This window comes from Osmerus eperlanus, chromosome 4, assembly GCF_963692335.1.
Source record: "Osmerus eperlanus chromosome 4, fOsmEpe2.1, whole genome shotgun sequence".
Classification (NCBI taxonomy): Eukaryota; Metazoa; Chordata; class Actinopteri; order Osmeriformes; family Osmeridae; genus Osmerus; species Osmerus eperlanus.
In genome coordinates, this window is record NC_085021.1 from 11491377 (window position 1) to 11508329 (window position 16953).

At 38.6% G+C, this 16953-nt stretch overlaps 3 protein-coding genes across 3 annotated transcripts; 1 reads left to right on the forward strand and 2 right to left on the reverse strand.

The window, feature by feature from the left end:
• Positions 1-259: 259 nt before the first annotated feature.
• Positions 260-6812, reverse strand: slc13a3 (solute carrier family 13 member 3). The gene is made up of 13 exons (XM_062458130.1): positions 6661-6812; positions 5992-6257; positions 5592-5755; positions 4635-4695; positions 4127-4306; positions 3779-3904; positions 3362-3454; positions 3168-3272; positions 2972-3069; positions 2281-2393; positions 1842-2003; positions 1321-1458; positions 260-1220 (listed from the first exon to the last, which is right to left on the reverse strand). The coding sequence occupies exons 1-13, from the start codon at positions 6766-6768 to the stop codon at positions 1038-1040; spliced, it is 1797 nt and encodes a 598-aa protein (XP_062314114.1). The 5' UTR covers positions 6769-6812; the 3' UTR covers positions 260-1037.
• Positions 6813-11022: 4210 nt separating this feature from the next.
• Positions 11023-12000, forward strand: mc3r (melanocortin 3 receptor). The gene has a single exon (XM_062458996.1). The coding sequence runs from the start codon at positions 11023-11025 to the stop codon at positions 11998-12000; it is 978 nt and encodes a 325-aa protein (XP_062314980.1).
• Positions 12001-13213: 1213 nt separating this feature from the next.
• LOC134018253 (uncharacterized) lies at positions 13214-15974 on the reverse strand. Its single transcript, XM_062458131.1, has 5 exons — positions 15944-15974; positions 15566-15694; positions 15235-15436; positions 14753-14925; positions 13214-14486 (listed from the first exon to the last, which is right to left on the reverse strand). Exons 1-5 carry the CDS (start codon positions 15956-15958, stop codon positions 14427-14429), a joined length of 579 nt encoding a protein of 192 aa, XP_062314115.1. The 5' UTR covers positions 15959-15974; the 3' UTR covers positions 13214-14426.
• Between the last annotated feature and the right edge of the window lie 979 nt (positions 15975-16953).

The window sequence follows — 16953 nt, forward strand, 5'->3', positions numbered from 1 at the left end:
ACAATCAGCAGTGTTATACTATTCATATATAACACTAAAGGGAAACAAAACACCTAAATGAGTACAGACAACATCTGTTTTATTCAACAACGATTCTCCATGCAACACAACCAGGAAATACTGCATGTGGGATTAGCAAGTAGGCACACTTGCCTGAAGAGATCATTTTTACACAAAGTTTACTTTCAGACAGATCTAAACAGTGCTACATGTGTAAAAGCAGTGTGAAATATGTTGAGTGGGTCTTACAAAGAGTCTTACAAAGAGTTGTGAGACTACTCTTATCAATACAAATGTTGGCATCCGTTTGATGTCGCACCTTGGTCACTTCCACTTCGCTCAGTGTGAAAATATAAATCAAATTGAAAGAAGAAACAAGAACCAAAAGGACAATTATGTTCCAAACAGTTCCATTTGAACTGATAAATATATCAATACAATGATTAAAATTGTAATTGTAATGTACAAAAAGTTGGGCAACTTTAATCCTCTTTCCAGCTGCCCCTTTTAGATCACAGTTAGAATATCTGGACTCCCTTACTCTATTAGCTATGATAGTGTTGTTTCCGTTGTTAAATTCACATAGTGCTTAACAACAGATTGCACATTGTGGTGATGAGGTGGTTTTTACCAGCAGGGTGCTAGGTTTGACACTCACAGCCTAACTACACTTCACAGTTCAAGATGAGGCAACAATTCACTGTGATGAGAGCTGCTACACCACTAGCAGTTCTCGTCTGACTCTTGATAAAGTCTTCAAATGTGGACTTCCTTAACTTCCCTGCTTAGCTGAGTCACAAAGACCGTGGTGTAGCACCCTGAAGGCCATGGCAGAAAAATTATGGTATGGTAAAGGGACAGGGCTTGTGCAGTTTCCCGACATCGCAAAAATGGTGGACTGAAGCCTGACAACTTTTTGCAAGTATGAGAAGCCTTCAGGTGACTGATTTTTGCTCATTTTGAATGAATAGGTAACATTTTGATATACAGTTCAATGTTGTGCTTTTTTGGCCTCTTAAGATCCATGATGGAAGATGTCACAGAGTAGCATTGAAGGTTGGTACTGACAATATATGTATATCTATGACAGCACTGGACATGTTGGCAGGGCGAGCCCAGTCAGGATAACTGTCCAAACTAAACATGGCAAGACCCCAAGTGTTCATGGCCAAAGACACTGTCAAAATGCCCAAAATGTTCATTACAAAGCCAGTTTTCACCTGAAGATGGAGATAAGAAACATGTGTCAATTATTTATTATATAAGTAACTTGTACAGCCTGTACAGCATAGTCAAGTACTAAAACCAGAAGAGACTTACCATATCTTTAACCTCAAGATGTCCTGAAGCGAAGGCAATGGAGTTAGGAGGCGTGGACACTGGCAGCATGAAAGCAAATGAACATCCAGTTGTTGCAGGTATCATGAAATAAAGGGGGTTCACTTTGACAAACTTGGCCTGTGGAGAAAGTATATTGTTAATGTTAACACACAACACAATTAGTGTAGGAATCTTTTTAAAAGATTCTCCAGATTGTTAATTGTGAAACACAATTAGTAAATACACCAACAATAAAACATGAATGCATTTCTGTTATTTGCTTTGTTTTTACCAATATTGCACAAAATATCACATAGGGTCAGAGAGCTACGATAACTGGTTACTGATAACCTTGGTCAATGTTCAACAGAGATGCAAACATGAACAACAGCTATTGTGTGAGTCCAACAGGTTCATTAGCCATTTGACTAACACCTTAAGGTCAATTGCTGTGTATGATTTATTGTGGATAATCTCCAACTCCCCTCTTGACAAAACTCCCACAGCAACTAAATACTAACCAGTTCAGCTATTACAGGCAGAAATATAATAATGGTGGCAGTGTTGCTGGCAAACTCTGTGAACGTGGCCAGGAAGCCAGTGATCAACATGACAGCCACCGCAGGGGGGACCTGGGCCAGAGGCTGAAGATATCTTCCTATCCAAGCAGCCAGTCCTGACTCCTGCAGGAATGAGAGGATGACAAGGTGTAATGTATCTAAAGTCACATGACACATCATAAACATATATTGTGAGGTGACAGGTTCTAAGCAAATGTTTTTATTTTAGATGTCATATTTTCTATTTTGGGTGAGTATAGCTCAGTGGTAGAGTATTTGACTGCAGGTCAGAGGACAAAGGTATGATACCTACTCTTTGTTACTTTGAATTAAAGCATCTCCTAACTACAAATACATTGTTGTTATTATTATTTTGTTTGAATCTGAGAGACGGAACTACCTCACAGCCCTTAGCCATAGCAAAACCTCCTCCCAGCAGCAGAATGATGTTCCATGGAACACACTCCTGGGCTTTCTTCCAGGACAGGAGAGGAACATATGGAACATTTGATGCTGTGGCAAGAAAGCTACTATTAACACAACTAATACATATTCTTGTAACAACGTTACTCTTATCAATAATTAGGATTATCCTTTTGGCCAGTTGGCCATATTGGATTGTATACATCATCACAATAGTGTAATAAACCACAGCTACACAGCTGAACCTATTGTACAAACTAACACTCAAACACACACACAGAGCTAACCCAACACTGGCAGCCAATTTTTCAGAGATTAATATAATCACACAAACAGAGGGCCTACAGTCTCACCTCACAACAGGACACAACTCAGACTGCCTAATCTATGTCATTAACATTCCACAGCTTATTTACTTCACAAAACCTTCTATACAAGCATGCATGCCTACCAACTTGAAAGTTACAGAAATAATAGAACTGGAAATTGTCATCAGTTTCATTGTCATGGTTGTAACCCCTCCTGTGGCAATACTCTGCACTGGATTTTGACAATTGCTTCCCCTCTACCTGCTTATACCCCTATACCCTCTCTAAAATCGTAATTCTTGTGATTTGGTAAATAACTTAATTAATTAAGTTATTAATTAGTTAATTTCCATTACCAACCTTGAGAATCTCCCCACCACCTGAGAGATGGCTTCTGGGAAGGAAAGAAGAACAGCGCCGTGACAATGATCATTCCAGTAACTGCATCTGACACATACCTACAGGGGAACATTGTTTGTGAAGAAGGCTGCACCACACTCCTGGAAACTGTGAATAAAAGCAGCTTCTGGTGTTTTAGTGTCTGGTGGGCACTTACCCTTTGGTGAAAAACACAGACCAGCCAGTGACAAACTTGGGATCTCTTGTGAACAGGAGAACGCCAAACAAAATAAAAAAGAACAAGATTGATCCCTCTGCAAAACTAAGATTGAAAATGGAAAATAAAGGTCACTATTGTGGTCTACAGTACATCTGAAGCATTGTACAGGGGTCTGGACCATATGTCCTCACTTTAAGGGTCCAAGTTTTTGGTAGTCTTCATCAATAACTGTTTGTGCTTTGGCTTCTGCCTGTGCTCTTTGGTCAAATTTCTTCACACACAGCCTACACAGAGAAAAAGTACATAATAAAAAGTCACAATATACAGTACCAGTCAAAAGTTTGGACACATTCTGGGAAAATGTCTCCAAACTTTTGACTGGTACTGTATTTCTACAGGAAAACACCGTCTAATCATTACCAAAATAAGAAATAAATCAAAAGTGTATGCCCACATGTATTAGAATGTATAAGGTGCATGCAACATCTGTTTGTCTGTTCTGTTTGTTCCTGTCTGCACAGATATCCCTAGACCAAGTGGAGACCTTAACATTAATAAGCATAAGTTTTAAATAAAATAAAAAATGGTATATGTTATCATCACCATACCGTGTGTTCAACCCCCCAAAGAGAAAAGCTATCCATATCCAACTCAGAAACAGGAGTATCACCATCAGGGGGAAGGCAAAAGCAAACCAAGATCCAAAATTGATAATGTCACAATCTGGAAAGTAGCTGAAAGAATAAATTATTGTTAAGCAATCAAAACAGTATGCTGCATTTTAAACACAGCTATTTGCCAAAAAGATTCTGAACTGTCAGAGATACGGTCAGTATCACACTGGTAAGTCAACTGGTACTGTATAGACTCCTCATTTGAACTGCTCCAAAAGGGTAAAGGTTAGAAAATGTCCAAGAGCCCATTTGGCGGAAGCAGGAAGGACCAGCACCCTGTACCTTTTCAGTTGTCCAATCAGGATTAGGTTTGGTGCTGTGCCCGTCAAGGTGGCAGTCCCTCCGATGCTGGCAGCATATGGGATACAGATGAGGAATCCTTTCCAAACCTTCATCTGATATTGTGATTCTGATCTGATCTCTTCAGGAGTCCTCACATCAACCTGCTCCATCCCATCCACTCTTTAGAAATTACAAGACATATGGAGAAATAATTTGTACCAGCCACAACAGACAAGACTGTCTGTTGACCAATCAGTGTTGGTCAAAAGCATTGTATGCTGCAATCCGAAGCACAAACTGTAGAGAAACAGTAGCAAACTGTTCTCTGTGAAGATTTAGAAACCAAATAAAAGCTAAGAAAATTCAGGGATTATTACCCAAATTGAGACAATGAAGTATGTCATAATGGAGACTCAGGTAGAGTGGAAAGCATGCATGTAGTTATAATTACTGATTTATTTTAAGCACAGAAGTTTAAAAAGCTTGTTTTTTAAGTTTGCTTTCTTACCTGTCCATTGACAACTTTTGCTTTTCTGATGGCAGTGCATGCAATTTTACTTGGGACTGACCTGATGGATATTCAAGTGAACAACTTTAGTTGGAAACTTTCCTACACAATTAAGACTTTGGTGACTAGGTTTAGACTATGAATTACTTCAATACAATTCAATAAATCTTTAATGTCCCCAGAGGACAATTCTGGTGCAGCCTAAAAAATACAAAAGAAACATACTGTACACACAACCACAAAAACATAATAAACAACAAGTAATAGCAAGCACCCAGTTTCCAAAGTGCAATGAGTAAAAATAAGTCTGAATATTACAAAGTGCAACAATTAGAGGTGGATTATAGTTCATGCTTTATGGCATCTTTTGCTTTAGAATTGTTTAATATTGATATAAAACATATTTTGATTAAATACTTAATTTATATTCCTGTTAGACCTGTTAAATATATGACTTGAACTTGAACTTGACAAGGACAATAGATTACCTTTTCAGCTTTAACTAACTTCACATCCATTGAACTTACTGACATAGAACAGGTTGTTCTCAACACAAAGTTCACATCCTAGGTTACGCATTAGAGTTCCATGTGGGGTGGACACATGTCGAGAGGACAAGCCTCAAGAAAATACAACATTCCTCTTTGTTTTGGAAAATGGAAGAGGGTTGTTTGTTTTTGTGGTACCACAGTGTCCCCCTCTCCTAAGAGTTGCATTGCTTCTTTTATAATTTGGTTGTGTCATGCCAGAGATGAGCTCAAGCACATTCAAGTAAAGAGTGATTTGCCACTGATCTGATGGCACATGCAGAATCTTAAGCCCATCGGATTTAATATGAACACACACATGGCCCCCCTGGTTTAATTCATAACAGGTCACATGATGTGAAAGCAAGTTGTCCGTCTCCACTAATGGCGTGGAATCCATTTCTCTCACGACATCTGAACATCAACTCACTCTCAGGCTCATCGATGTCCTTGCAGTTCCTCTTGAGTGTTTCCAGGTCCCCAAACAAGCTCTCCAGAATGGCATTGGCGATAGGTAGCATCATGGCAGTGGTGGCAGTGTTGCTGAGCCACATTGATAGGAAGGCTGATGTGATCATCATTCCTAAAATTAGCCTGGTAGAAAATGTGGTTTACAGACATAAATTAGCAAGGTGGCAGAATTGGCTATTGACGTTGATAATCAATATTTTTTTATGCAAGGTTATTTAGCAAAAGTAAATATGTTAATTGTGTGAAAGTCTTGTTTGGACAAGTAAATATATTGAGATGTTATTTAAAATATACCTTTACACCAGACAGTCAACATCTCTAGAGCACATGCAAGAAAACTGTAGCATAGTTCTTCTCACCAGGCTGGTTTTACACCAACAATCTTCAGGACTTTCAGCGCTATCCTCCGATGCAGACCCCAATGTTCAATAGCTGATGCCATCACCAGACCACTTAGAAAAAGAAAGTTGGTTTCAAGGAAGTATTGGGGACAGACCAGCTTGGAGGGAAGAATCCCCATAGTTGGAAATAGGCAAACAGGCAGCATTGCAGTGACTGCCAGGGGAAGTGCCTCTGTGCACCAGAACACAGCCATCAACAGGACAACATAAAGACATTTTCCCTCCTGAAAGAGACAAAGACCAAAAAGTACATTTAAGTAAATTACATGTCATATATGAAGATTATGAAGTGTTGGCTGATCTAATGTGCATTCAAAACGGCAGAATCTATGATCTGGTCAACAGGGCGTATGACATTTAATTTACATTAGAATGATTACAATTATAAATGCAAGAGGACTGAATTTAATTCTAATGCAAATAGAAAAAATTACGTTATTATTAAGTTTTGTTAGTGACAAAGTAAAACAGATCTAGGTCTATGGTTTAGACAAAACACCTAATACATGTACTAAATAAGATTGTATGCATTATATAATGCATTGTCTTATGTGTTTAAATGCATTATGTTGCAGAATAAAAAATAAATTGTATATAAATAACATCCCATGTACAGTATCCACCTACTTTTTCCGGGAGACCAAAAATCAACGGGAGAAGAATTAGTGGAGTCAGAAAAAGAATAAGTTGTTTCCGGACGCACCATAGTTTCTTAGCGATCACTGACATTTCCATCTCAAAGAAGACTGATGCTGTTAATTCAATACTTGATACCCGTTTCCACGTTACACTGCAGAACTTTGAAGAATCAATCTTTTTATCACTTTCCCTCCGCAGTTTTACTCTCTTGGCGAAGATTAACTATTCGCTTACAGGTTAACTCCTTGCGCGGTGTAAAACATCTTGGACTGTTTGCATAGTAACTTGAGGACTTAAATGCTTTTGGGAATGCGTAGATACTGACCACTGATTCTTTGTTTTCCAACATTATTGCTAGTACCAGAATCAGACAACAGCAGCTCAGTGACCTCTCAAAAAATCAACGTTTAACCAGCCTACTCTATCTTTTTATCCAGGGCTAATTCTTTAATGAAACGTAATTAAGTCTATAATAATCTTACCACGAATGCAGGACATTGCAGAGTCCTGGTTGAGAGCATCATATGTTAGTGTACATTTTCTCTCACAAACACAGATGTAGGTTTATGAAATGGAGTTGATGCGTCCAGGCTGCTTCTTTTTTACAACAGCCAATTAAATTACCTTGTTAGTTGAAGCCAATCAACAAAAATTTGAATGAAATAACATTATAATTATCTTTTTTAAACAAGCAGATTAACTATTCACATGGCTTCTTGATTATTTGAGCATCAGGAACAGAGGATCTGTATGTCTGAAATATAGCATTTCAGAATTAAGAAGTCCAAGTGTTGTTTAATGATTACAACCAATATACAATTATTATATGCTTTATTAAACTAGATTATGAAAGCAATGCTGAAAAGGTTTGTGAAACGTGCAAGTGCATAATTGTGGAGCATAATCAGAATGACAAGCCAGGCCTCAGTGAGGAGCAGGTTAGAGACAGAGTCATCCCTAGCCACAGGCAGAGGACAGGGCATTATGGGTTGCCTTTACCGAACAAGGAAGTGCTCCTTAGCAACCATACTGTCTATGAGGGCAAAGCTCGAGGTATTTAACTTATAGATTTATAGAAAAAAAATTATAGTAACATATAACAATTATTTCACACTTTATTGATAAACAATGTTTACACATAATTCGCAGTACAGCTAGTTTAAATAAAAGCTTAACTGTCAAGAATGGGAGGTTAAGACTGGACTCAGATAAGATCATTGACACCTCAATTTCTAAATATATTTAACTGAAATAACATAATTTGGGCATTTTATATACTCAATCTCTAGTATAGGCAATACTGTGCATACAAGTTTGTCTCCATGTTTAACCTCTGTGTACTGGATGTTACCTATCATCTTTGGTTGCACCAAAGCAAGTGTCAGTTGAATGGCTGTCCAGCCATCTCCAAGGAGGATCCTAAACATACATTAGAGGACTGAACATGCTGAGTGTAAAAGTCCTGTTGTGTAACGATAACTTGAATGGAATGAACACTGACTGTTCTGAAGGAGAAAAGGTTAAAAAATAGTTACGACTATATGTTCTGACAAGTTACTGTACGTACTGTACATAAAAAAGAAGCACAGTCTTAAATGTGTATGTTTACAGCTACTATCTTACAATTTAATGTATTTTTATTAAAACCAACATAAATTAGAGTGCTCTCTGAACCCTCTTTATTGTGTTCTGAGTGTTGGTTGTGTACATAATTGGGTGTGCTCAAGCCTTCGGCGAGAGCACAACCTTTGTTCTCTCACATATATATTATTATTATTATTTTTTTTTCTTTCTTTTTGCCCCCCTAAAACTCAGTCAATATTTGGCCTACATAGACAACGTAGGTGTCAAAAGTTTCGTCTTGGTAGCGATTGAGTTGCTTGTATTGGAATTTACGTTCCGTTGCATGGTTTGGGCTTAAGTTAAGTTTTTGTGGCGAAAAGTGAAGCTAACGGTGGCTAATTTGCTAGCCACAGTCACTGACGTTACTAACGTCACTACGTCACTAACGTCACGAAAACACGCGTGACTACCTTTGGCAGAACATTTGTTTCGCATCTGTTAACTTGGGGGATAGCTAGGCTAACTATAGCTTTACTGCAAGGCAGCTGCAGAAACGCCACAAGCAAAGAGGCCAGGGTGATAACTATTTACTCATTTTACTTTGTGATATGACACACAATTGTGATGTGTAATGTACAGTATAAGCTGATATTATTAAGGAAGTACATCTACTTTCGGAAACAGTAGTCTACTATTTCAGCTGAAGTATTAGCATCATGACATTAGCCTGTGTTGCCCGGGCAACACATACTACAGTGGTCTATGATGTAGTGTTATCGGTTTTCAATCGTTAAAATAAACATTCCTCACATATACATTTTCGTTGTAGGATTTATTATGACATTAGATTACAAGTAAACGATTTGTGAGTGAAATTATCATTACCTGTGGTTTCAATCCAGTGTATCACTGCAACGCTGTAGCCTACGCGAGACACTACAAAAACATCTACACAGCTGTAGGAAGTCAAACGGCGACAGAACATGTTCGGCACTCCCCTTACTTAAATCAAAAGTCTATCCAACTACTAACCTGAACTTCATTGCGACAGCCTAAACTTTGTCAATCTGTTCATGAAAATAATTAATTTCAGCCTAAACCGTACAACGGAACGTTAAATCCAATTCAACCAACGCAATCGCTACCGAGACGAACACAGCAGTAGTCTACTAGTACTGTACCGTAGTAGTACAATTTACCGGGGCAGCTTCTCCACACAGGGCTATATCGCATTTTGCGTTGTTACTGACAATGATCGCTACCAGTGAGCTTTTTATGAATGAGCGATTTTCCACTAAATAAATGTCAAGCTTATTTACGTTTTTGGGGGCATATTTTCAGTTAGCAGATGGTACTGTTTGAATCGCGATTCCATCTTCTACTGCCGGTAACGTCGTAGAATAATCTTCAAAGGGGGTTCTTTATTAATGAATGAATGCAATATGAGTAGGCTAAATGCCTGAAAATATCACGAGAAGGGAAAACTTAAAAGGACGTTTAAGTCATAGAGATTAGGTCAATTTTTACACCGGTCTGCCAAATTTATTCGTTTTGATTCAGCTATGAGGCTGCCTCTTGCAGGGGAAATGAGAAGACATCATATTTAATTCTACACTTCACTCGTATTTTCAGTTGTAAATAAGCAGCACAAAAAAAATGCTTTTAAATCTATGTAATCTTTATAAATAATAAGTATGCATTTTAATATAAAATATACAGATATATCAGTTGTAAAAATGTCATTCAAAAACGGACCCCTGTGCAACCGAAGCAAGCAAGCACACCCTACAATTTCCCCAGAAATTGTACCCTCTCTAGTTTCTGTATGTTTTCTTGTCATTTCTCAGAAACTGTATTATTAAAGTGAAATTGAAAGAATGCATTATCAACTAACATCTTCTGACTGCCTCTTTAAGTTGTAACTGGTGCTGCTACTTTTGGCATCTTGATCCATCCTTATGTATATTTCACATGCACCATTGGTTTTGTCAGTTGATTGAAAGTAGTCAAATTGTTTGGGAGATTTATCTACATGAAGGCCGTCAAATTGAATTAGTGTCATTGATTGCATTTTTATCAGGTGAACTGAAAATTGGGAGCATGTAAATGGCGTACTGTCTTGCTGTAACTTTATCAATCGTGAAATAAACAGAGGACTACAAACATTTTCATTGGGTAGTTACTGTCAGTAATTACTGTGAATGGCAGAGAGAAGAGCAAATATTAATGGACAACAAGGCAAGTGTTACAAAATCACTAATTGTCAAATAATAATAATAATTTTATTTGGGGGATGCCTTTCAAAACACTCAAGTTAAATACCAAGATCAACTGTATACTTCTAAAGACAATTTGATTATCTATTTAACTATCTGATTATCTGGTCATTGAAGAACAATGGAAAAAATAGATGAATCTCTGACTTTTATATCAGATCTTAACAGTGTCAACACTTTGTGCGTTTCTGTGTTCATTCTGAAGGTGGACGCACATATGCGTTTTTGTGTGCGCATGCTCTGCTTATTCATACACCTCTCTGGTTGAATACATCTTCACCCATGTTCAGACTCGCTCATCTGTACCAAGGGAGGGCACACAGGGCTCAGCAGAAAGCAGACAGTGCACACTTCTCAGTGTTCACTATGTTCTGAGTGTACACGCACCAAAGGACGAGCTGCATCCTCACCAGAGGAATCTTGAAGACGCACTTAGAGGAGCATCTGGTCAATCTTATCACAAAATATCCCTCACCTGCTCTCTGTGGAGTCCCAGGGACATTCTCACCTGATGAACAACACTATTGGACAGCTGCTGCCGGGGGACAATCGCCTCAATGCCACCCGGGAGGCAACCGAGGGCGAGGTGTCGAACCGCTCTGTGCCAGTCTTGTGTGAACAGGTCCAGATCCAAGCAGAGGTGTTCCTGACACTGGGCATCATCAGCCTCCTGGAAAACATCTTAGTCATCTCAGCGGTGGTGAAGAACAAGAACCTTCACTCTCCCATGTATTTCTTCCTGTGCAGCCTGGCCGCTGCTGACATGCTGGTGAGTGTGTCCAACTCCTTAGAGACTATCGTGATTGCTGCCCTGAATAGTCGTCTGATAGTAGCGGGTGACAGCTTCATCGAGCTCATGGACAACTTTTTTGATTCCATGATCTGCATCTCCTTGGTCGCCTCTATCTGCAATCTGTTGGCCATAGCCATTGACCGCTATGTGACCATCTTCTACGCCCTGCGCTACCACAGCATTGTAACAGTGAGACGAGCTCTGCTGGCCATACTGGGTATCTGGCTGGCCTGTGTGGTGTGTGGTATCGTCTTCATCCTGTACTCAGAAAGCAAGACGGTCATTGTGTGCCTGATCACCATGTTCTTCACCATGCTGGTTCTCATGGCCACGCTGTACGTGCACATGTTCCTACTGGCAAGGCTGCACATCAAGCGGATTGCTGCGCTGCCCGCCCATGGAGTGGTGCGCCAGCGCACCTGCATGAAGGGCGCGGTCACCATCACCATCCTCCTTGGGGTGTTTGTCTGCTGCTGGGCCCCCTTCTTCCTCCACCTCATCCTCATCATCACCTGCCCTAAGAACCCCCTCTGCGTCTGTTACATGTCCCACTTCACCACCTACCTGGTCCTAATCATGTGCAACTCAGTCATTGATCCCATCATCTATGCTTTTAGGAGCCTAGAGATGCGAAAGACATTTAAAGAAATCCTGTGTTGCTTCAGTGCCAGTTGCAGTCTCCAATGTAAATATTGAATTATGTTTTGAATGTGTCTTTGAATGTTTCAAAGAGCCAGAAAAGTTATAAAAATATGTGTTAAGTGGAGATCCATATTTTGTTGGTGTATGGAATTCCTTGTTTATCTTATGCATGCTGATGTCAAGTTTGTGCATTTAAATGTGAATATAGTATAAATGTGACAAGACAAATTAACTTTCAGTTATTAAATATTTTGTAAAATATGTTGCTTGACAGCTAAATAAAAGTAATTTAGAAGATAAGGCATTTCCGATGAAACAGAAACATTAACAGTGTATGAGAGCAACTAAAAGTCAATGAAAGAACAAACAAAAAAGGGTGATGACTCATAGTCTCTGACCTGCTGTCAGGCCACGTTACAATCAGGAACAAATTAATGAAAGAATGAATGAATGCAGCGCTCTAGAATACAGTGACCTTAAAGACAAACACCTGTGCAGAATATCCAGGAAAAATCGAAGTCCTTGTTTCCCTGTAGTCCTGGTATCTTTGTATATATATGTGTTAGGTATTGAGCATCCAATGCTTTGAAATTGTTAGATGGCCATTCGTTTTTCACAAAATCAAAACAAATAATGACACAAATAAAAGTGAAAACAAGTATACACAACTGTTGAAGGCTCATTTTCACAGATGTTGTACATTGATTACTCAGATGTGAACATCAAGAAAAAGACAATGCTGTAATAAGGTTTCAAAGTAATACTTACATGATCCATATCATATTTTTCATATTGTTGTGGAGCTGCGAACCAGAGGTCAAGTCATTGAAGAACCATTATTGATTTTTCTTTGATCCATGGCTGCGGAGAGGCCTGTGCACCCAGCAGGACAGCATCTAACCAGCTGTATTCCCTGACCCCCCCAGCTGAGCTGGGCCAATGCTGGCTGCACTCACAGAGGAACAACTGACTGGTCTTTCACTTTCTCTAGAAACAAAACAAATTAACCTAGTGAAAAAGAGATTGTAGATGAGTTTAGTTTACGTGAATTGCTTGGATCAAGTGAGGGATAATTTAAATGCAAATGTATTTCTTATCTCAAATCTCAAATGCATTACTTTTGTAACATTGGTGTCCTGATAGCAACACTGTGTTTGTATTGTAGACCTTTCTTAGGCTTAAAGAATGTGGTTCATTCCTTTTGCTGTCTTTTAAACAGAACAGTGGTAAGCAAGAACGTGAAACACAGGTGACACTGACAGTCAGCAAAGCCATTTATTATGAATTATTAACACCACATGTTTAATCTCTCAAAACTATGACACCTATAAACTCTATAAATTAGTGCCACCTTAGTACAGCTTTCAAATAAAAAGTCATGTTGATCCCCTGTTGCATTGTACATGGGGGTCAGATTGCTGAGCGGTTAGGGAATCAGGCTATTAATCAGAAGGTTGCCGGTTCGATTCCTGGATTAACTGGTCGCTCTGGATAAGGGCGTCTGCTAAATGACTAAATGACTAAATGTATGTGAAAATGAAATGTATGTTGTACCATATCTTGATTTATGTTCTTGCTTTCATTTCTACTCTTGGAGGAATCAAATGTGAACTTCATACCACCTTGACAAAGTGTTTTTCTTTTTGGTAATTTAGACTGTTTTTGAGACATATGGAATCATGAGAGCCATGAATCACCAAGATTGGTCAACCTTTTTATCAGTTTACCATTTAAATAGCATGTATTCTCATCATCCCAAAACTGCAGTACAATATAGAAAAATACGAGAAATAAGATCAAATACATGGTTAAGTATATATCTTTATCGCAGTGCTTTGGTAGGCAATACTTTTGGCAGAGCAACAAGGCTAACCAACAAAAGTCCATGAGAAGTCATCAGAATTTGAAATTAAAACTCTTTAAACACATACCATTTTATATAACATCTCACACTATCATGCTCACGCACGCACGCACACACACACACACACCACTGTCTGAGCATAAGAAGGTAGAGCAACAGGACATGATCAGCAGGGGCTCCAAGAAACGCAGGTCATTCATACCTCATCAGGATCAAACTGATCATGAATAGGTGGAAAGCAATCACAACAACACACCGGCATCCAGCAAATTATTGGCAGAATGAACGCACTTTTTGGGAAGAAAAAAAAAGAAATACATGTATATATATATACAAATAAAATAATATTGGCCAAAGAGTCAATGACTTTCTCTATTAATGGAAAAATATAGAAAGGAAGAAACAGAGTTTCAATTTGACATTTTTTTTCTGTGTGTGTAAAGGTCACTGTGGCTGACACTGTTAGAGATGAGTCAAGAATGGTATTCACATAGAGTAGCCCAAAATAGATTTGACAGAACATTGTTAAATACAGTCTCATTGTAAAAGCAGTCTTCATATGATCCATTTCATCAACCCACTTTCTTGTATGAATGTTAATAATATACAGTTCAAATCATCTTTGCCATCTCTGCTGTTTTTGTTTGAGTAGCTTTCTCTTGATGGCTTTAGAAACCTAACAGGGAAAATATAAAACCGTTAAATGAGAACATCTTTCAAAAAAGGGGTATGCTCACCACATTACATTGTGTCACAGGATGTGGGGTGGGGTGTGTGTGTGTGTGTGGGGGGGGGGGGGGGTGCAACAACAGTAAATGAAACCTTGCAAAGTGTTTATTCTATATCAATTATTTTTTTCTTTTTACAATGTTTTGGGATAATAATAGTTTTGCAGAAAACATGTTTGCTATGATGCAACATAGGTGAGGAATGTTGATTTACCCAGATGAAGATGAGACAGAGAGAGAGTTTGACCAGGTACACCACTAAGAACCCTGTGACACTCCAGAGGAAGGATACCTCCCCCACATGCGGGGGGGGCCAGTGCGGGCTTGAACTGTTGATGTTGCCTTTGAATGTCACTGTTGTAGTCAAATAAACTGGAGTCACGCAATCTGTGAACAAATCACAAGTTAAGAAAGTTACAGTATGTGTTTGATTCTACACGTATCTAAACGATGATTAATTTGGCTGAATACAAGTTTAACGTCGGTACTAAGACTTACATTTATGTTTTTGTGGACTTTTGTGGATGCTTTTGGAATGCTAATGTATTTTGTGATGAAGTGGATGTACACAAGGACCTCATTCGGGACTTATTTTTTTATGTTGACTAGGCTCATTCAACACTCACATTACCCACTCACTTTCCCAACTTTTAACTTCAACCAAGTTCAAATCAGAATATTTAACAGCAGTGGTACCTGATACAGTCAGTTGGATATCTGACTGTCTGTTTTGATCTCCTATGTTTACCCTGATTAAACACTGGTAGATTCCTCCATCTTCAGGCCTGACTGAGGGAAGGGCCAGACTGTCATTTGCTCCAAAGGTAACAGTGCGGTTGTACTTGAACTTTGTTGTTTTATTATCACTTTTCCGTATTATGCCAGTCCGGTTATTGAGCTGCACAATGAGGAAACAAACACAATAAAGACAAATACTAATCAATAAGTTCATATGGATATGACAGTAATAAACAATCGATATTCAATTCAACATAGCATATCTGATCTGGCTTGTAAAATAGTGTACCTTATACCATGTGACGGAGCGGTAATTCCTATTCCCCTGAACAGCCATGCACTGTAGAGAAACATGGTCATTGCAGTCTGCATGTTTTTTTCTCAGACTCTGGGATAAGGCTACACTGCTCAACAGCACCTGAGACAAACAAGCAAAAGTTAGGCCTACAGTACCTTCCAAGGCAGTTCCTGAATTGTCAACCAGCGACCATTTTTATAGAAAAATGTTTCGGTTTGGTAAAGCTGACACAAGTTAACCATATAAAACCAAATAGTAAATGTTAGTAATGTGAGTATGTCATTCACCAGACATCAAGTCATGCCTCAGATTACATTGTGAAAATTGAATGACAGATACGTTTCAAGAAATCAGGAGTTTCCCACTTACACAGAAAAACAGCATGGTGACATCAAGATGAAATAATGAATGGTTCTGCATTTGAATTAAGTGTAGTGAAGGGTTGTCACCCTGTAAGTTTCAATTCCTGGTGAATGTGTTACCTGCCTTTTCATTTAATACAGTCTGCCATCTTGTGGCTGTTATTGGTACAATACCTGCATGTTATGTAGGCTGCCCAGCATTACATTATATTATTTTTCAAACTGACAGAGCAAAAATATAAAACACTATATACAGCATCCATACAGTATATAAAGTACCCCTCATTCCATCAGTCGTCATGATACAGTCACTTCAAACACACAAGGGTTATGTCTCATCCTGTTGTTTTTCTTACATGAGACCTCCCCATTGTCTTTCTTGAACCATATTATTTGTATGTTTCGCTCCTGTTGACAAAGGAGGTAGATATGTGGTTATTAATAGAAGACTGACTTTATGGAAAAAGGAAGAGATGAGGTCTTCAGATTCCACCATCTGGATTAAACAATGCTTCCTTCAGGAGGTGCTGACACAATGAGCAAAAAGGAGACACAGTTGAGCAAGCTTGCTGTAACATAAATGGTCATTGTACCAATATCTGTCTCTTTCTTTTATAATGTGGGTCTTTACAGCTGTGCATGTTTACACATTTCAAAAGGGGCAATTATCCTGGGTATGAATTAAAGTTGGAAATTTAAGGTACAGTTTTTCCTTTTATTTCCCTGGTGGCAAGAAAAATTGAGCCTTGAAACAAATATGTTCTCAATTATTTTTGTGCTGATTCTGTGAAGAGTTTCAAAATAATCATTCACTAGTTAGGCCACTCTGTTGTCCAGGTGTTGAGATTTCATGGTCAGTAAAGCACATCTTATTCAATATCTATGGAATGTGCAACTGATGCAAAGAGTGTGGCCGATGTAAAGTAAAACATGAAAAATATAAATTATGTTTGAGAAAACATTTCTTGAAAGTGTGAAATCACTATTAGTATTGAAAAATAGTAGCAGAAGTACTGT